Source organism: Dreissena polymorpha, chromosome 16 (assembly GCF_020536995.1).
Source record: "Dreissena polymorpha isolate Duluth1 chromosome 16, UMN_Dpol_1.0, whole genome shotgun sequence".
NCBI classification, from domain to species: domain Eukaryota; kingdom Metazoa; phylum Mollusca; class Bivalvia; order Myida; family Dreissenidae; genus Dreissena; species Dreissena polymorpha.
This window is the reverse complement of record NC_068370.1, coordinates 1,154,458-1,176,823: the sequence shown is the minus strand read 5'-3', so window position 1 is coordinate 1,176,823 and position 22,366 is coordinate 1,154,458. Positions and strand designations below refer to the sequence as shown.

At 33.4% G+C, this 22,366-nt stretch overlaps 1 protein-coding gene and 1 long non-coding RNA gene across 5 annotated transcripts; both read left to right on the top strand.

The window, feature by feature from the left end:
- Nucleotides 1-8,809: 8,809 nt before the first annotated feature.
- LOC127862569 (brevican core protein-like) lies at nucleotides 8,810-21,696 on the top strand. Of its 3 annotated transcripts, none has more exons than XM_052401769.1 (6): nucleotides 8,810-8,947; nucleotides 19,058-19,152; nucleotides 20,127-20,217; nucleotides 20,481-20,567; nucleotides 20,923-21,044; nucleotides 21,604-21,696. In XM_052401769.1, the coding sequence occupies exons 1-6, from the start codon at nucleotides 8,902-8,904 to the stop codon at nucleotides 21,640-21,642; spliced, it is 480 nt and encodes a 159-aa protein (XP_052257729.1). In that variant the 5' UTR covers nucleotides 8,810-8,901; the 3' UTR covers nucleotides 21,643-21,696. The 3 variants fall into 3 exon arrangements, with proteins under 3 accessions (XP_052257729.1, XP_052257728.1, XP_052257727.1); XM_052401768.1 differs by lacking the exon at nucleotides 8,810-8,947 and adding an exon at nucleotides 18,652-18,769; XM_052401767.1 differs by lacking the exon at nucleotides 8,810-8,947 and adding an exon at nucleotides 18,709-18,769 and having other exon boundaries at nucleotides 19,052-19,152.
- On the top strand, nucleotides 10,799-14,662 carry LOC127862576 (uncharacterized). 2 transcript variants are annotated; one of them, XR_008040682.1, is made up of 4 exons: nucleotides 10,799-11,085; nucleotides 11,675-11,761; nucleotides 12,786-12,906; nucleotides 14,490-14,662. It is a non-coding gene; the product is annotated as an uncharacterized LOC127862576 (long non-coding RNA). The 2 variants fall into 2 exon arrangements; XR_008040681.1 differs by having other exon boundaries at nucleotides 12,786-14,662.
- Nucleotides 21,697-22,366: the final 670 nt, after the last annotated feature.

Below are 22,366 nucleotides of genomic sequence, written 5' to 3'. Positions count from 1 at the left end.
GTGACGTCATTTGCAAAATATTTATGAATGAAAACGACGGCATTTGTTTGCACAATTCAATGACGTCAGTTTAAGTTTAATCTTAAAAGTAAGATTACTGTCCAACAGATTACTTTCTATGTTCAATTTACTTTATCTAAATGTGTAAGAATGTATATATATATATATATGTATGTGAACAAGTGTAAATCTGGATTGCAAATTAATAATATTGTGTTATGATGGTTATCTATCAAATGTATGCGATTTGATATTTGTAAGATATACACTAAGGAAATGTAAGCCTATATTACAACATTCCCTTTATATTTACTCATGTGCATTGTTCTTACCTAATCAAGACTGAATTTTTATTATTCTTGTTTACTTCAAAAAGTAGATTTCATCCAAATTTGAAGTAACCATTATTATCAGACTCGCTCAACCACTTCGTGCTAACTTTATTGTACCAGTATAAGTTTAATCTTAAAAGTTAGATTACTGTCCAAACAGATTACTGTCTATGTTTAATTTACTTAATCTAGGTAAATGAAAGTGTTTAGACTAATAATACTCCCAGCACTGCTTCTAATTTTTTATTTGACAATATGTTTTCTTCAAACATAACATTTTGCTTCACCCTATGCCTCTTCCCTGCTCTCTTTTCCTTTCTCCTCTGTGATCTATCACTTCCTCATTTCCAGTTCTGTTGCAAACGTTGTTACCAAACAGCAGAAATATGCGTACCATTATTTGGCTTTACGGGTTGTATTATGAAAATAATTATATCAGCGTTTCAGTCTCATCTCGTCCTTATTGGAACAATTCATAATGTTTAAGAGTAAACACATGTTTGGAAACGCTGTCATGAGTACATACAGGAGGCCTGTAAGATTTTCGCTACTGCTTCACCTATTGTATGTCTTCCAAATATGGCTAAATGTATTAAGTTTGATTTCTCTGCGTACTAGCGTATATAATTAATGCATCAACTACTGTGGAACATCCGCGAAGGCATTTCCTGTTAGGAACGCACATATATGATGATATTCAACTTCTTATAAAGCTCCTTTATTGCTTCAAGTTTGTTGGGACACTTCTTTGGTTAGCTTGTATCTTGTTACAGTCAGGTGATATCCATCCAAACCCAGGACCCTCATTTTCGAAACATCGATACACACAGATACAGATAGTTCTTCACCTACTTGTAATCTTTCAGCGACGAATCACTTTTATTTTGTACATTACAATGTCCAAAGCTTGGTGCATAAATTAGACATACTTAACACTGGTCTTCATGAGTTTGACATAATTGCATTTTCTGAAACCTGGTTAAATGACTTAGTATTATCTGGTGACATCATGTTCAGTACAAAATACTATCGAAAAGGTCTTTGAACGAATAATCCACAAACAAGTTTTTAATTTCCTGCGTTCTAATTCCTTCTTTTCACGGACTCATTTTTGTGACGTCATACGACCGACTTTTCCAGTTGTAATCTGCATGCATGGGTCATTGGGTTTATAACGTTCCATTTTATTTATATTTTCTCTTTGATAGGCGTTTCTTGTTTGATTTAATTATTTTTAATTTGTTTAGCAGTCACATAAACAACCAAGCTATGTAATATGGAATTTTTACACCCATTATTGCTGCTTCTTCCTGTATTTGCGCGATGATTATCTGAGATATTAACTCTATGATTCTATATTCTCAAATCTTTTCTATAACGAAGGAATGTAGTTGACAATTGTTAATAGTTTTATTTGATCGTTCGTCAAAAAGTTGTAATTCTTTTACTCTTGTATCTTCAATGCAATTGAGTAATTAAATAGTAATTAAATTGAATGCGTTTTAATTCCCTTTTATTATTGTTTAATTTGAGTTACAATGCTATGACGTTAAATTTTATTTACACTTAAATGTATTATGAATATTGCTGGGCCAAGTGTGAGGTTGAGCGCTCTATAACCAGGTTTAAACCCCAATGCTTTGCATTGACCGTTCCAAGGCGGTGACCCCAGCTTTATTCATATTTTGTGTTTATGTTGGTTTGTATTGTGCTGTATTGTGCTGTTTTGTACTGTTTGGGCAATCGGTCACTTGCCTTAAATAAAGGACCAACTAATTGTTTTTAATGAAAATTCAATACTGCTCCAGCAACTGGAGTTTCACTTCTTTATATTGATAGGACATCTCTTGAAACTATATATTTTGCATTCGTACGACTTGTCAATACTTGAGTATTCAAATGTTATTTTTGACAATTGTACCCAATATGAAAAGGATGAATTAGAGAAAATTCAAACAGAGGCAGCTCGTATATCAACTGGTTGTACTCGATTAGTGTCACTGGAAGATCTTTATAATGAGATAGGTTGGGAAACTCTCAGTCAAAGACGACGAAAACATAAGTTAGTATTAATGTACAAAATGCAGTTTAGAGAAGCACCTTACTACTTACAGTCACTTCTTCCTGACACAGTCGGAGCATCTAGCCAATACCCTCTTAGAAATGCGTCTCATTTCCAGTCCATTTATGCTCGAACCGCATCTTATGTACATTCATTTCTACCAGTACAGTATCTGATTGGAATTGTCTTCCAGAAGAGTTAAGAAATGCTGAATCGATTCATTCATTTAAAAAACACATTAATAGTGATTGACCAATTCAAAATCCATTGTTTTCCTATGGAAAGAGACGCTCTCAAATTTTACACACACGCATTAGAACTAATTGTAGTGCGCTAAATGAGCATCTATTCAGGCGTAACGTAGTTGCATCGCCTCTATGTCAATGCGGTAAAAGAGAATCACCATTTCATTATTTCCTTGAATGCCAGCTTTATATTAATATCCGCGCAGAACTTCTAAACACAATATCTATTTATTCCGTCCCCTCTGTCCAAACGATCTTATATGGAGATAGCATTCTGAATTATCAAACTAATACCAATATCGCTGAGGCAGTACACACATAAATTATCGATAGCAAACGATTTGAAACATAGTTTTTTGCTACAGAACTTCTCTAGAATATCTTTTCTCTTACTAAGTCTCTTCCGACATGTATGTAGAGTGTTTATACTATACTTTTTTTAACTATCGCTGTCAATTTATACATGTATCTATCTTAAACATTTCTTCTCAATCTTTTCTTTTTTTCTCTATTAACTACTATATCTCCTTATCAAAATAATTTCATTGTTGTTATATGTATAAGCAAACCAATAATGTTCGCTTGAAAACATGCAACTTAATATAACCCTTTTGGAGAAGAACTATATAAGACGAAATCTTCCGTTCTAATCCAAATCAAACTTGTTTGTATTCAATTGTTGTATGTTTCATGTGTAAATGCATTCTTGTTTGAAATAAATACGTTTAAACTAATGACGTCAGTAAATAGTGAACTTTGTACTAATAAGGGCGGAGTATTGAAAAATATAGTTCACGTCCAAAAGCTTGAACCAAATTAATCCGAATCGTGTTAGAATCAAAATAATAGTTTTATATCATGGTTTGTTGTCGAATAACCCACAGTAAGGAGTATAGATGCGTGTTATCGAATCACGAGTGCGATTTAATTCCTACGCATCTATACTCCTTACTGTGGGTTATTCGACAACAAACCATGATAGAAAAATATTATTTCTTAAACATAAACTGTTTAATCCCGCGAAGAAAAATTACATTGGGGATTGTATTGTACATATATGCTCGGAAATATTTGCTTAAGTACGTATTATAGCAATTCTATAAGTGGTAACGGTTATTGTAGAGCTGAATAATTGTTATTATCGAAAATGTCCAGAATATGGCATTTAATATTTTCGCCGTAATTTCGTCAAACAGGCTACCGACATCTGTCCATGTTATTTCTGACGGTGCACCGCAACATTCAATAACCGTGTCACTATATGACTGTTTGCTCTTATCGTTTTGCTCAGTATTGTTGTGGTCTTCTAAGGTGGGGTGTATCCTGACAACGGAATCATCGGATACGCTATTTGATTTGCTCTTGCAACAAGGTCGTTTTTGCGAACATAACACAATTTTCTGTATCCATGAAGGAATGTTTCCTTTGCGGTCGTGAATCCGTAAAGCCATTATGCAGAAAAAGAACACAGTGGAGCTGTACATCATCATAAACATCAGGTAGTAATAAATAAAAGCCATTGGATCAGAGCTTTGTGGGATATTTCTATTAACTATCTCGAGATAAACGACAAACGAAAGAAACACTGTGATCGCGACTGATGAACGCTCGCCGGAACTGGCTGGTAGCAGGAAAACTAAATTGTTAATTGCGCCTAGCAACGTTACAGGAATTATGATGTACACGATATAAAACTCGCTTTGCCTTCCTAAATGCAATTCTATTTCTAAATATGGGACATTTGCTATATTGCTTCCTGAAAGTACATTACCTGCAATATAAGTCCATTGGCTATTTTTGGCAAAGAAGCTCATGTTGACTGAATTGCTGACATGTACAATAGCTAATTCAATTAGTTCGTACGACGGGTCAATAAAACTAATACGGCAGGTTTGTTTGTCAAACGGAAAGAACGTGACATCTACGCTACAAACTATCTCGAACACGTTTCCCGTTGCCCATCGTACAGTTCCATTATCAAAGATACGCAGTGAATTCTCAATACTTCCCAACTCCTGAATCGAACCCGCAGACTGTTGCAACAATAGTCGTGGGTGCCAAATGTCGCGTGCTGACAACGCAAAGGATGTTATGTTATCAAAATCGTCAGGATTCCAAGACATCCTTTCTTCAGTCCATTCGAGCGAAAACAACCACGTTAGAGCTATTTCGCCGTTAATTTCGTCAAAACTGTTGATGCTGACAAGAAATGATTGGATACTGACGTTAACTTGTGTTCGATGATCTTTTACTGGTAGCAGTAGCTTGTTGTATCCGTTTGTCATAATTGTATAAAGTTTAGACATATTCCCTTCAACTAAAAACCAGCTTACTAACAAAATACCGAAGCGCAGTATCCACCCGGTTTTCATTTCTGTTGTTTTACAATTTGTGAAGGCTTCTCTACTATATTGAGTAGGCAAAAATGTGATTATTACAAATAAACGTTAAATCCGGTTTGAAAACTAAAGTTTCGTTCAAACGCAATGTGAAAAATGAGGTAGTTAGAATCGCGGATACAAGTAAATGGTGGTTATCGATTATCATTGGATACAACACATTATCACATGGAAGTAATCAACATAAAGCATCCCTAATTGAGATATCTGATGTCAAGCAATTAACGAAACAAAGCCAATTATTCCCAGTTGAATTAAAGAGAGTGATTTAATGACTTTCAGCTCTTCATATGTGTGTTCTATTGCCTCATTACCGTTATTCAACAATAAAACGCAATTACGTTGTTTGAAAAATGTCGATATGCTCTTCAATATGTTATTATGAAACAACATTTAGTCTAAAGAACAATTTGGTTCGTTAATGCACATATTGCGTTGAATACATTTCAAGTTGTTTATCAAATGTCATGAATGCCGCACACAACAGGGATGGAGGAACCCTAATACAAATTCATTTTCGACAGGTTCACATTAACATCAAGCATATGTAAAACTTATAAAATATGGCGTGACAGTCGCTGTAATTGCAAAGCGTGGTAAAATGTTTGGAGTTTAAAGACACATGATTTTAACGCATTCATTTGAGTCCTTCGTGTTTGTACCGAGACTTCAACGCTTGACGTTGACAATCTGGTTGTAATTTTATGGGATAAAATAATAGCTCATATTATTAACACTTTATACTACTTCGTGGTTTACCACAGACACATTAATTTCGGAAGCACGTTGACATTAAGGTATATTAACACTAAGAATAACACGACCAGTTTCTTAAGATACATATTCTAGTTAGTTCCGCAGTTGAAGCAGATTTTTACGACGCTTAATATTATTGTATTTATTTTTATTTTCCCGTTCAATATATTTTAGTCTCCTCGTGAATAGGTTTGTGTGGGTCGCGGGCATCCCACTCCACACCGTGCAGAGTTAAGGAACATAAACGCATAATGCAGCGCAAAATTGTAGATTTTAACAATATTAACTTCGACATACCAATACAAACTATATTTGGCAAAATGAAATTTGATAATAACATGACTTTTCCTAACACAACTACTGTAAAGGGGTATTACAAGCTTCCATTCATTACTTTGACGCATATCATTAATTAACATAGTTAATTTCCTTAAGTACATTGAAATGTAAGGACAGGTATGATTTAGCCGCTTTAAGAGTGGGCCTAGTTTTGTTCATTTTACAATTATACATATACATGTTGATGAAAAGAAATATTATGTCTAAGAGTCCAATTGTATTGCATGTCCTAGTATAAAGGAGGGCATAATAAAAAAAATCGAAAATGATTTCATCCAGAAAACAATTCCACTATAAATTTATTGACGTGGTTACGTTCCCAAAATAAATGTTCGATAGTTTCACATTCAATTTGACCAAAAGTGCAGTTTGCTGAGGTTACATATCAAATTCTTAATAAAAAAGAGTTTGTACCTATGATTCTATATATATTTCTGTATTGAAACCACGGTAAATTCGTATCATGTGTAATAAGAAAAGGCTTTTCAAAACTATGTCGCCATTTTTTTGTTTCAATATAATTAAAAATATTTGACCATTTATCTATGCACATTGGCAAAGACTCATCTTTGGTAATTATTTCGTACATAGGTTTTGTACCTTTTGTGTTGATTAAGATAGACATTAGGGAATTTACCAATAGACCGTAGGGAATTTACCAATAGACCCTATTGGGAATGAAAGGCTTTGTAAAGCATATTCCATTAGAGTTTTTGAGCTTCACGTTACTTTTCACTGCATTAATAATTCCTAAGAATAGTAAGTAGTTCGGATTGAAGCTAAATACTTTACAAAAATCGTCATACTTGTACAAGGTTAAATCTTCAGCGTTGAGCATCACATAATCTACAAAATGAACTTTTTTTCTTAATTGAAATTTAAAAAAAAAATAATTATTATCAATATGCTGAGCCTTTAGAAATTTAAGCTAATTTCTGTCGTATCAGTTTGACTTTTTGGGGGACGTTTAATCGACACCACTACGGAACGACAAACAGCGCGACTCTAAATGCGACACTTCAAGACAGTTGCAAATAAAAGAACGACAAACATTCACTTAATTTAACGGAATGACGGTCATAATTTTTCTGTTTGATGAATCACATTTTTCATTTTTGCGGAATAAGAGGGCACTGGAAAGACATAGTGTTATGCTTACTATTTTGCGTTCTTTTGAGTGTTCGGCGAAGGCTTCGCGGAACACTCAAAATTAAACAACCCAAAAGACGAACGTTGCATTTACATAACATATCAATTCAGTACTTCAACCTACAAGAAGGAAATAACAACAAATCTCCACGACAAAAAGTATTCCATAACAAGGTAATTATGAAGCTTGGTATCACTCTAGCTGGTTAAAAACTGGTCACTATGCGCTTTAACTTAATAATAATGTTATTGCGTTTAGAAGGAAACAAAATGCGATAGAAACAATCACGTATTGTTGTTAAATGCATAAATGTGTCGTTCTAGTGTGTCGATTACATTTCAAACACACACTAATGATTTTGCAGAATATAAATTATGAGTATCACATTATTATTTACGATACGAGTATGTCATACTCAACCAATATTTCAAGCACGACATTCAAATATAAGGCAAAAGCTATTCCTCAAGGTTCCGTCTTTCAGGCTGTAATAAACATAGTGGGACATCTGGTGCATACCTCGGATATTTGAATTCATATTTTATATGACGTAAAATGTCCGAGTTAATAAGCCAATGTGCCGTGTAATGTAAACAGACGACTAATATCTCAGTGATCGGGGGGTAAATGTCAAAGTCGATTGAAGATGAGTCTAGTATCATAATCAAAATATAAACCCTTGCATTAACCATTCAAAACATAATTCCCATTGTTCCTGTTATTCGTGTGTTTCTGTCGAAGCAGTTTTATCTTTCATCTTTAATTAAACATGACAATTGAAGAAAACTAGCCTAATTATTGTACATAAAAATCCTTTGTGTTTAGCAGAGTTAAGTGTAGCCTTTATGTACAGTTTAAGAGTTAAAAATGAAGTCCACACTTGTATGTTTTCAAAGACGTATTTGCCTCGTCGTCGTCATCCACGGTAAACCATAAACCGATCTGCCTAATGTCGAAAGCAATGTTGCAAAAATAATGACCTCGAAAAAAGTATGTCTGCACTTCCAATATACGAGTTATATATCAGACATGTCAAACACCTTGATCAATATAGAAACACGGTAACAATACTGGGTATCCAATGGAGTTTATTTCACATAAGATGTATACGGCGCAATGTTTCTAGTAAGAGAGTTATGCTACAATGTTTTGCAACTTACATAATAATTATGAATGTGTTTTATACATCGAAGTTGCTAGAATCTATGTAACAGCATTTTGCGGACCGTGCGGAACCAATGGCATTAATAAATGGTATCGATAAGTCCCAATCGGCCGTTGCTGGGAAAAGATAAAAATGACAATAAACCAAAAAAACAACAATATTATCAAGATTTGTTGGCATACACGAAGTTCAATATTAGAGATTTAAATGCAAGTGCGTAAAATGTCGTCCCAGCCTGCACAGGCTAATCAGGGACGAAACTTTCCGACTCTTTAAATGCAAATGCATATCGTTCGGTGTCAACGAAATGCAGTATTATGATATATGAATACTAAATGTTGCCATGTCTATTATGTGTGCCAATGCATTTGATAAGATACGGGCAGCAATTAACGTAAACAAGATACATGTCGCGGTTCTTTAAGGTTGTTTCTACGAAAAAAATTCATACAAATGCAGCGTGTGCTTATAATAGCGTTTATAATTGGAATTGCTGATGGTAAGGATTAATTGTATTGTTTGGTGTTTTCAACGTGACATTAACATTATTTAGTTTTCTAAGTTGAATAGTGCTTAATTTTTTTTCAACATGATTAAATTGTGAACATATGTTAAAAAAGAAAACTTAAAATAGGTGCCTTTTCATTTGAAGCAAACACGTTATCCGTCTGTTCTAACGGCTGGATAGCGTACGAGGGTTCCTGTTATCTTTTTGGACATGAGGATAATCCGATGACATTCACAGCGGCTGAGTCGAGTCCCCAATATAATCTTCGCAGAGTTTGAAAAAATGTGTATAACTCTCGTCTTACAATAAGCCATCGATACGCCTCGCGCTCATCTGTATCTCAGCTTCGAATGATACATTTTTTACATTTTTGTAAGAGAATAGAAAATGCATTTACAATGCGAGAGGAAACACACTAATTAAATGCAATCAATTATAAAGAATGACATATAATGGCATACAGGGCATTGTAAAATTTATGATAATATCTTTACAGTTAAATGTCCATTTTATTTCATGATGCAAAGGTAAGTACTTCAAATAAACGTGTATGCATATGACAATGATATTTTTCTAGCTATACAATGAAAAGGCTTTGAAACAAACACACCACTGAATAGGGTAAACATAATATTTATCTCGTACTCACTCAATGTTCTCTCTATGAACAATGTTGTATACCACAGCATAGAGGTATTACCCCTTTCTGATGTCGCACTAATATATGAAGGCTCAACATGACATCATATCGAATATAAATGCCTTAATTAGTTTTCGAAGACTGTCAGTTTTCGGACACCCTTCTTTTTAGCAAAAATATTTATTATTCGTGACTCTTAAATTTCTGGCATACGGGTTTTCGTCCATAATTAATGACTCTCAATGTTAGGTCAGTATATTTTACAGCGCCATTCTAAAGACTTCGGCCTTTTTTCGCTTATCTTGCAAAACTTCAAGCATGGATTTTATCAACCGGATTAAGGTAGCTTTCTAATTAAAATTGGCAAATGCATGCCTGAGGGCAATCGACCATTACATACGCTTAATTGGGCAAATTACCATGAATACCGGTAAAAAACAATGGATTCACAAAACAGCATTTGCAACAGTTTCGTCCTATTAAGGAAGCAGAATGTTTGATGTTTTTTTTACTTTTTGGTTTCATCATTTCAGTCAAGAGTTAGCAAAGCTGTGAAATTGTAGTTATTTCAGAGCTGAAAAAAAAGCGTAAAGTAAATCACAATACAATTATTGCACATTGTTGTATTGCTTTTATTTCAATATAGCAATATAATTTTATTTTTAGGACATCTTTATTTGTTTTCTAAATTTTCGGACCCCTGATTAAAAATAAATATTTTTCGTATCTAAAATTTCTGACACGAACAAAATCATTATTTTTAAGTGTCCGACAATTTAGAGTTATCATGGTTTACACTTGTATCGATTGTACAAACAGTAAAAACAAGCCGCGTTCTGGAAAAATGGGATTTAACGCATAGCCATCACAATCATTCCTATTAGAGACGACAATTTTGTCCTTAACTGGATTTGCGTTTAGGAGAGACTTTCTTTAAACGAAAATATCCATACAGACAAAAAGTATCGTAAATGATTTGCTGGTGTTGACTACTCAGGCTAATCAGGAACGACACTTTATGCCCATACATTCAGCCCTGTTTTCCCAGAACATGGCTCAAATAAAGTCATAACGTGCGAACTCATTCGCGCTGCAGCAATACTATCGACAACATGGCGGCGGCCATCTTATACACGTGGAGAACGATCAGGAAAATGCATTCATCAAGAACCAACTTCGTGAACGCAAACGTAAGTTATTAAGTTATGTTTACAAATGTGTATTTCATGTCTCAGAACCGAACACACGCATCGCAAATATGATATCTTTCAATCTAAAGAAGACTGTAATACAACGAGCAGTGTATTTAGTCAAGTATTCAATCGCGATAACGCGATATCTGTTGACACGATTACACACAATGGGTCATGAAATATACGATCCGCTAGTAAGTGTATAAGTCAATTATAATCACGTGAAAAACAGAATAAGCTGGCGTTTGTTTTGTTAAAAGATTACACAAAACAACTAAAACACAGAATTCGCAAAGGTTAGAACATTTTCTTTTCCTTTTAGATATTCATATTTAATATATAGTGTGCGAAAAGTACGTGATCATGTATTGTTTAATAGTTGATTTATATGTTTAATATTGCGCTATGTGCAAGTTATAAATTGTATAATAAGAAGAACAATACAAATGTGTAAAGTAATAAAAGTGTAAACTTTTAAGTGTGTCTATCTTATTGTTACACACATGTTGAACAGGTTTTTCATAATGAAATAAAATTGCATTATGCCACAATCTTCAAAAACCGGAAACCTCTGAAAATAGAGACCCAGTATCGATTTATAGATACATTTGAACATTACACAAATGTGCCTTCATACATTAAGTCAAAAATTATTATATGACTATCAAATAACATTTAGGTTACTATTTAATTCGGTGTGTTTGGTTGTAAATTCATGTTCCGATAATCCGATATCGATATAATCTTTGTCACATTCGACAATTTATTATCAAGCAGTCATGTGACCTAATAATTAATGTATATCTCACTAGCCAAATTCTTTTAAAAGTTTAATCACTACGATTCTCAATGTATCAACACCATTTACATTTGTTCCTACCGTAGCAATCCATTGGTGGCTGGGCATCACTGACGAAGAAACGGAAGGCATTTGGAAATGGTTTGACGACGACAGTGTCGCTACGTACACAGGTGTTTAATTGTTGTATCAAGAGACAATCTGTCTCTCTCTCTTTCTCCCTCTCTCTCTCTCTCTCTCTCTCTCTCTCTCTCTCTCTCTCTCTCTCTCTCTCTCTCTCTCTCTCTCTCTCTCTCTCTCTCTCCCTTTCTCTCTCTCTCACTCTCTCTCTTTCTCTCTCTCTATCAACGATTGAAAACAACGATTTTACTTCTTTTAATAAGTTATGAAATTGTGTTAAATGTTTATTGAATGCGTATACAAATGTTTGACATGTGTAACTCAATTTGCAATGTCAATAGTTCACATATTAAGCATCTGTTGAAAAATGAAGTCAAACACCTTTAGTGCGCGTGGTATGTTTGTGCATTTACTATCTTCACAAAAAAGCTGTAGTATTATTATCAATGCCTTACTCATAGTTTCAGAAGGAACACCGGAAATATGAATATTAAAAAATGAACATAGTATTTTTAATGGTGAATTGTATGACGACAGAAAGATAATTGTATTGAAAAAAAATATATTTCAAATTCTATTACCATGGAAACCATATTTAAAAATGGTATGAGAGGACACACATAACATGTTTGGGTATGTCGATTTAAGTATAAAATGCACTTATGGAATAAGTAGGAAAATATAGACGTATAATTATTTATCGTCTACTAGTGTTTGTCTTATATTAATTTTGTGTAAGCATAATTGCAAAATATTAGTAATGTTGCACTAAACAGTGGTATTTCGTTTAGGTCAATATCTCGAAAACTAACCATGATAGAATCCTATTTTTTGCATTTTGTTTCTCAACGAAAGTGGAAATAAAATATATAAAAAAACATGAATTTTGGAATTTTGAGCCATAATACCCATTTTCCCAGCCATTGCCACATATGTGAGTTTCGGGTGTGTGTCTTTTGTACGGCACAACGGTGGAACATACTGCGTATGTAACGTTATTTTCCTTTTGTGTTTAGCGCAAGAACGTCATACAATGTTTAACGCAGCATTTGCATTGTATCTGCCTTTATGTTTCAGACTTTCAGCCGGATGACCACGAAACTCTCGACAAGGATTGTTTGATATTTACGTCCGTTAATGATTTCCATTAGGCTGACGTACACTGTTCATATAAGTGTCCACCAATATGTGAAATAAGGTACTCATTTTGATATGCATATTGTCACCAGCTATTCATTATATCGTCTAGATATATTCCCATTTTGCAAAACAGACACACGTTTGATTAAAACGTTCAATGAGAGTATTTATATTCAAATTGTATTTCAAACTATATACTTTTCTATAAATGTCCACAATCTGATTTTTGCCCTTCTTTAAGATGTATCGAAAATATCTTTGTTAATTGAAATGAAAAATTTATTTTAAAACTGTCATTGGTTGCCTTCGTTTCATTACACAAACCATGCTAATATAAAGTGTTTATTATGAAGGTCAATACATTTGCTAACAACAATGATAGATCAATCGGTTGAATTATATACAATATATACATTTTGTAGTAGCTATAAAATAGACGATTTCGGAGACTTGTTTTTCTTTCACTCGCATACAGGTTAGTATGGACATTTTAGTTGAATGCATATCAGCCTTAAAGCGAGATTATACGATTTTGTCAAATATTTTTGAATTTATATAACATGTGTAAAAAACTAATTTTATATATTTCAATATAAATGAAAATAAAAGTTGATAGAACATGTGGCGAAAAATGCGAAATGAACCGGATATTTAATTATGAAATCGAAAATGTCTATACAGTCGAATTCTTTGTTAATTGAAATGAAAAATTTATTTTAAAACTGTCATTGGTTGCCTTCGTTTCATTACACAAACCATGCTAATATAAAGTGTTTATTATGAAGGTCAATACATTTGCTAACAACAATGATAGATCAATCGGTTGAATTATATACAATATATACATTTTGTAGTAGCTATAAAATAGACGATTTCGGAGACTTGTTTTTCTTTCACTCGCATACAGGTTAGTATGGACATTTTAGTTGAATGCATATCAGCCTTAAAGCGAGATTATACGATTTTGTCAAATATTTTTGAATTTATATAACATGTGTAAAAAACTAATTTTATATATTTCAATATAAATGAAAATAAAAGTTGATAGAACATGTGGCGAAAAATGCGAAATGAGCCGGATATTTAATTATGAAATCGAAAATGTCTATACAGTCGAATTCGCCAGCATGTATATCATGAATGTACGATGTGAATCTAAATTAAGTTTTAGTGCAGATTCGTTCATACAACACAAAGACACAAATTTGTTTTACGGATTATGTTAATTTCCTGCAACGATATCATACGGCACACGAAAACCAACTCCGATCCTAATAAAAAAGACGAATGCTTCGGTTATTGTAGGAAAATATGTACGAAATATACTCTTCACAATCGGCTAGGGGCGCTTATTTGTCTTTGCTGCATTTTATGAATTTCGTCTTCAATGTATATTTTTTCTTGCCAATTTTGTGTTATTGTAACATATTTTTATCACTTTATTACAATTTAACACATATAAATATCGTATAATATCTCTTTAATACTAATGTAGTTGTTGTCTTTGGAAAAAGACGGTGTCGGAGTTGGGACGAACTTATTAAAACGATTAATATATTAGTTTTGTGAATTAATATTCTACTTACATGTCAAAACTTTCTGTGACTTTTTTTAACATAAAACATATATCTTACGTTTCAGATCGGAACACATCGAGCCAGGAGTTGTTGGCTAACACACAAACAGCTACCTAAAATATTGGTAGATGTTGGATTTCGAGCGTGTCCCATATATTAGTGTGTTCGTTAATTTTCATTTACTTAAAACATTTGGACGCATTCAATTATTGAAATTAAACGATACATAATATAGAGGCCTTAATTGTTGTTTTAATCAATGTCATTGTTGGTGGTCAAGGTCAAGGTTAACACTACTACAATGAAAAACGGTTTCCATGCTATAAGGATTTCCGAGCCTCTATATTGTATTGACGACTGCAGAACTGTCTAATAACATGGTCGCGCTTGGGAACCTTACCAGTTGTACGCGGTTGGGGGAGAAGCAACGGGCATAAGTTATATTATTTCACATCGATCTTCCGATGACGCATATGTGTAATATATAAGAAATACAATAGAAACGTAATCAGGAGATTGTTGCTTAAATCTGCAAGTCGTTTTAATATGTACGGCAAGTGACCAGTTGCCAATAAAATACCGGACAAAATATAATACACACAATTCACTATTAAATAATAACAATGTATCACTTTCGTGTCACCGCCGTATCGTGATTGGATAGCGATCAAGAAACCGAGTTATTTCTCTTTCCTGATGGACCTTCTTAGTATTCAAATTAAAACGTGCATATTCATGACCGTACTTTTTTAAATGCAAAGCACTGGCTGTTTAACATGTTTATTAAGCTGTAACAAGGTCACAAATGAGGCTTAGCTTTTACTATGTTTTATTATATTTCTTGGCAGGGTTAATTTTTCTTTGACCCCATTTCACTCCTTTTAAAATTGGTGTGGACATGTTAAAATATTAAGTTTCATCACACTTGAATAATACATGTGGCTTCGATAATTGTATGAATGGCATAAGACCCACATTCAATAATTCCCTAGATATTATAAAGATTATAAAAGTGTTATAATACATGTGGCTCCTAGAGTGATACAAATGTTCTTCTAACATCACACATGTGGGGGGGGGGGGGATTTGCAACAAGCCTGGAACTCAAAACCAGGACATTGCACTATAAGAGCGAGTGCTCTCCAATCTGAGCATTGGGCCGCCACACAACTTCTGCCCTTACGGGACCAACTTGATACCTTGAAATACATTCCAAACTATAATTATGTATTCATTCTCGAATACAGGGATCATGGGTGTTATACAATTCACCATGGGTTAATTTAATTAGAAAATACACAGGTTACGTTGGGCGCCCATATGTCACAATGCGAGAAAATTGTGCGAGCATCCAGATGATATTTTACCAGGTGACTTCTAGTCCTTTTTATTTTACAGAACAGTACTTTATTCTGTTAACGAATTAGGTTTGGCAACTGTGCACGTCTGATAATCTTATTTTTCCACGATTCGTATAGATTATACCTTGACAATCTGACATTGTTGTAGAAAGAACAAAATATGTCGTAAAAAAGATACCTGTTTTATTATTTAAGAAGCGTTAAACATTCCTTACATATAAGTACACATTGCGTTGTGTGGGTCGGAGAAACTTAATAGGCATAATATATTGAAAATTGTTTATATACGGTGTAAACGCCTTTAAAGTAACATTCTTGATTAAATCATATAGATAAACGTTATGGAAAAGGTACATCCTACATTTATGTAGCAGTGTCCACGTTAAATTTCCATCACGATCTGGGAAAAAGAGGGCGTTATGCATGTGCGAAACGTGTCGTCCCTAATCGGCCTTTAATGTCCTGTAAGACTATTCAGGGTTCTACACATTCTGTATTCGTGGAATTTTCCTTTAAAAGAAGTCAGTTCTTAACACAATTTCTTTCTTTGTTTCACAGCTGAGTGTGCTTACGCATCATATGTTAAGTGTATACCTTTTTAGAGCGGAAAAATGTAAAGCGCCTCTGAACGCACATACGGTATGAAAATGGCGCTAAATAATTGTGGTACAAAAAAAGCCGACACGTTATCAAACATGCCCAGGATATGACATTCAATATTTTACCCCAAACTCCCATAAAGAGGTCCCGGCATCAGAGCATGGCATGGAAAGGTATATGTTATCAGGTAATAGGGTCGTTTATGTGTTCAGTGAACCAATATATGTATATACAAATGTACTGTTGTACGCTGCGTCAACAAAACGTATTTTGCACATATGATTGTTAAATGAAAGTATGGTCAGTTCCCAGTGTTTAGTTTCATTATGATAAATTCGCAGTGTATTTTTCAGTCCCTCAAACGAAGAAAACTTTTTAGAGCTATTTCATATTTCCTTTTACTTCATTTAAACGGTTGATGCTGATAAAAATGGAAGGATGCTGACGTTCATTTGTGTTTGATGATCAATTACAGGTTATAAGAATTTGCTGTATACGTTTGCCATATTTTAATCAAGAATATACATACCCCATTCAACCTTAATCGATTGCACTTAAAGAACAAGTAAACGAACTGTCCGTATGGTGTTCATGTGTTTGTTTTACAAAGTTTCGCACACCATTATCTTCTTATATGTTACGCGGCAAACATTTGTCTTATAGTTATCCTAAGCGCTGGCGTTCAATTCGCTGGTAGAGAATTTTGTATTTTACTTTAGATGTCTAGTATAAATTATTACAAATCGATGATACAATGTGACTTTGCAAATCCACATAAATAATTGTATAACAAATATATTTACAATAGTATTGATCAGTCTGAGGTAAAGCAATTAATGGAATACAAAGCATTCTCAGATTAATCAAATAATTTAATTTAATGTATTTTAGCACATATTGCGTGTATATCAATTATTCAATCGAACATTTAAACACGCGAATATATGTATAAGTTGAACATGTGCGATAGTTGTTTTGCTGAATACGTTGCTTTGCTTTATTAATTATTCCTAGTGAAACATTGAGATGGGCTGGATTAGTTGATTTCGTGTGTTTTAATAGAAGACAAAGGAAGCATAAAATACACCGTTAACAACAGCGGTTGAAACTCTTCTTACTAACATCATTCATTCATTTAATGCAGGTACCAATAACTTACATCTCGTAACCACTAGACACAAAACAAATAATAAATGGTGCACGCTGAGAAAAGCGGACTTGAAATAAGTGCACAATGTATCTGCACAGGCTAATTCGATACGTTTTTTTTTGCTTTTAATTTTAAGTATTTTTTAATTTGAAGAACTCGTCTTGACAACAATCCATTCTAAGCGGAAAGTGTTATCCCTGATCCCTCGCGTATGGCGCAGTCTAACTTGGACGACATTAAGGCCTATTGGAATTTCCCAAGCGTGGCTCAACTGTATAAATACAAATAGTACAAACCTTTTACCACAGCCAAGCAGAGGAGATTAATAAAAAGCAGTTCTGCACGTGAAAAGACGTGAATCATTCTTTTCATTTTGTAAATACAAATGTCACATGTGTCATTTAAATTCCATTGATAACACTAGTAACAACAGTAAATTTAGTTAAATACACATTCAATTACTTAGCAATTTCCCAGAGAAATATATTGTTAGGAAGCACGAAAACACGCATAATTATAACATATTATTGCGAAAACCTGAGCTTATATTATTTATGGACAAAAGTAACATAGTAACGAAATTGCAATAGCGCATGTATTTATATTATAAGTGACGCTTTGTAAAAATGATTCTCATGAATCAATGTCATACTATTTAATCAATGCGTTTGTATAAATTGTTGAAGGTGAATTTACATTTGTTTCGATATTCGAACAGTAACGTTTTATGTAAACACATCATTTTGTAGTGTTATTGCATGGTCGCGAAACTTTATATATGCATTTCTATATTTAGTCTGACATTATGATTTTGAAACTGATCTCTTGAATAGTCAGTAAAAAGTATATCTAAAAATAGTTATGTACGTTAAAGGAAATAAAAAAAGTACATGATTGTATCGTGTTATTGCAGTAAATATATAACGATGTAATAATAATAATAATAATTAATAATAATAATTATTATTATTTTTAATAATATTATTATTTTTTATTATTATTATTATTATTATTATTTATCTGTTCCGCATTGTTGCTAACAGACAAATCATCATTTTCTAGTAGTTTAAACCTGTTTTTACAAAATAGATAAACAAGAACGGGTTTTACTTGTAATGCACACTTGTATGATGTTCCAAATTCATTTGAGAACATCGTGACACCAAGTAAAGATAAGGAGTAACTTTATGTCATATCCAACGCCAACAGCGTCGCAAGATGTATTGGATGATAGTAATTATTTAAATATTTTTAGATAGTCTTAAAGGTAAATATTCAAAATAAGATTTTTCAACAAAAACTTTTTTCTTAAGAAATAATTGTTATACATAAGAATATTTATCACTTGAGTAGCAAACTGCATCTCTTTATTACCAATATATTTTAATGTCTTTTTTATTATTTTACAAACGTTATATACACTAATTTAGCAACATCTAAAGAGTACAGACGTCTTGGTTTTCGCAGAAACCTCTTATTGATTTCAATAAATACAAAAGAGAACGTAACCATTGGTTACAGCTGTGGCGTCCACAAATTGTCGGGATGACTACACCTCGTTCCGAGGGTCTTGTTACCATTTTGGGCACGTGCAGGGAACATACACTGAGTCGGAGGTATGATCAATATTTTCCATGGTCCTTCAGAGGTATATTATGACCGATATTTACCAATTACCTTTAGTAGAACAATACTGAGCGCTTTGTCAATTGACCGTTCAAATGCGGTGACCGTATACTCTAATTCAGAGGTATGGATCGTCAGAGTTATGACAATAATCGATATTTACCATCGTCTGTTCAAAGTCGGTTACCTTGTACACTAATTAAGAGGCATCGATCGTCAGAGTTATGACAATAATCGATATTTACCATCGTCGGTTTATAGTAGGTTACCGTGTACACTATTTCAGAGGTATGGATCGTTAGAGTTATGACAATAATCGATTTTTACCATCGTCAGTTCAAAGGCGGTAAACCATGATTATCTTCGTGCGCCTGTTATAATTATAGTTTTGTTGTTTCGGTTTGGTTTGCAACTGGTTACCATTTTTATTTGACCAAGAACCATTTACATGTTGTTAAAAATATTAGAAATTCAAAATTTAATGACTGCAAATTCAAATAGTTCATAATGTGAAAACGTATCAAACCGCATGGTAGATCTGGTAGATAAATTATCGCGAAGTAAAATAACCCAACCTACGTAGAAGTTACAATGAAAGGTTGGACATGTGTTTATGATAATAATTTAATTCGAAGATGTCTCTGTTTTTTAATTACAATCAGTAGAAATTCTTACCGTTGAATATATTCGCTATCACAAAGTTCTAATCATAACAACATATGTATATGCCTTCCGGTTTAAAGCCTGATCTTATAATTGGATTTGGAATTGTATCCTACATTTATACTTGAATATCCGGATTGTTAAGTTTATTTTTAAAGATATCTTTACCATTCGTAAATAACGTGATACTTAAACAAGTACACGTTTAAACATATCAGAAGAGTATATTAAATGAAATCGTATGTATGAATGTCTATATGTCCACCAACATTTTATTATTCATATGCCTGTGTTCGTTCAGCACTATTGTCGACAGCGTGGGGGTCATCTAGCAGACATTATGACATCGTTGGAAAACGACTTCGTCAAGAATCATGCTAGAGAAATGCAAAGTGTGTAAAATCAAGCATTACATTGTTATTTGTAATGATTTGAAATTGCACGAAACCGTCTAATACAAAGCAAAACCATAGCCTAAACATAAATGAGCAATTTTGTATAATGTTTTTTTTTTGTTTCATAATATTTATTTGTTAACACAATTTACTAGTACATGTTTTCGCTCTTAATCACATCCACTTTATGCATTATACATATCACTTTTGTTTTAATTATTTGATGTCTAATATATGATGCTATTGAACGCCATATTCAGCTCACCACTGGTGGACTGGTCTGAACGATCAGGTGGTGGAAGGACACTTCATTTGGGATGACGACGATACAGAGGCGACATTTACAGGTGCATATATGTGTCCATTAGTAAACATTCTGTTTCGCTGTGTTAAACTTTTATAGTCGCTGTTATAAAAATGTCATAAATAATTATATTATAGTGCTTTACTTCCCAAATAAGATCAGTATGCAATCAAAGTGTATTGCTTTACAGGAAAAAAACAACAACATTGAAACTGTAGCTGGGAGTGCCTAAATAACGTACTACGAATGCAATGCTATCTAAGTCTTATTGCAGATGCAAATCTTGTATTTGCATTGACATATCTGTGCTTTGTTGTCGTTTACTTAAGCTATAAACGTATTAACACAAACAGCATACTCCGATAACAAGGTTTCTTGTTTTCCTATGTTATGAAAAGAATGGGGCACCAACCAACCTGAAGGAGGTGGTGAAGACTGCGTTGCTCTCGACTATCAGGATGGCTATATGTGGGGAGATTTCCCGTGCACTATGCAGCTGTTTCCAGTCTGCAAAGCACAGTTATGCTGGAGAAGCTAAACATTTAACAATTCCTTAAAAGCGCAATGTTATATGTATGAGAACCGAAAACCTGCCTCTTACCTTCATTAATACGATATGTTCAAATGCTAAAACTGCGGGCTATGTCTACCACTTGTAGCTTTCTATAATATTTATTATTCCCACATTTAGACATTGCATTAAACTAGTTTATGTGTGCAATCGTTTGCGTACATGCGACACGTTTAGCAGAAACTATTAATAATCGTTTGCACAGAAAGCTTAAATGTTAACGTGTATAGTACTTTCCACTGAATATAATATTCTTGAATTGCAACAACCTTTATCTAGGTCTTTTACTTTCAAATTTTTCTTTTTTTTTAATGTGTACATTGTTTCGATACATAACAGAATATGCTCAGAACATATCAGTTCCCCGAAGTTGAGCAGCCTATGGTCGTAAGGCCTTATCCTTTTAATTGTATACTACAGATCATTTACTAAAATTGCTTCAGTGCATGTCCGTAAAAGTTATTGTATCGATATAAATTGTATTGTATTGCGTATTATTTGTTTTCAGACCAAAAGGAGAAGAGATTATAGGGTAGCAGCAAGCTGAAGCAGTTACACAGTAAAAATGGAATTGTTTAAAAATAAAAACACGTCGATAAAATTGGTGTTTTCGTCTGTACAACACATATTACAAAGCTGTGTGCGCTTATTCCTACGAGGGCCATACTCAGTTGTAAATTCGAAGATTAACAACAACAAAAAAAGAAAAAAAAAGAAAAATATGTGTTTTTGTTGGATTTATCATACTATAAGATTAACAACAATAACTGAACAAATATTTATAATAAGTGTATATGGACCGACAATATGCAGTTTTATACCCACTAGTAATGATTTATTAGCAACTTAATTGTATGTGTGTATTGTTCGGCTGTACCGTCGAGTATGTTGAATATTCCCAGAACCGTTTTTCTCTTTAATGTTGTAACTTTATTTTTTTGCTGTATTTCTTTACACGGTAAAGGCACACTCTCTAGTAAGCTTAACATGTGATTTATTCAGATAACAAATACATATAAAACACAGCTCTTATTCTTATCTTCTGAATTACGTCATCTCGGTTAAGCCTGAAGATCGCCCTGTTTTTGTCCCGGATCATCTGTACCAATTTATTTTGCACATAATTTGAATTGAAGCTTAATTCAGTGAACGTTTTTTTGTTCATAGAGAGTGGCAGAGACATGTTGGGTTTTCCTGCGCGTGTGTGATAACCATTTACAGTGTCTAACGAATTGAGGGCAGGGTGATAAAGCGTAACAGGCATATAATTT

Excerpts from the sequence above, each read along its gene's own strand:
- LOC127862569 (XM_052401767.1), top strand. The coding sequence starts at position 18,724 with ATGTCATATCCAACGCCAACAGCGTCGCAAGATGTATTGGATGATA. Across the intron at positions 20,568-20,922 it reads TACAGAGGCGACATTTACAG|AATGGGGCACCAACCAACCT; the intron begins GTGCATATATGT and ends TGTTATGAAAAG. Across the intron at positions 21,045-21,603 it reads TTCCAGTCTGCAAAGCACAG|ACCAAAAGGAGAAGAGATTA; the intron begins TTATGCTGGAGA and ends ATTTGTTTTCAG.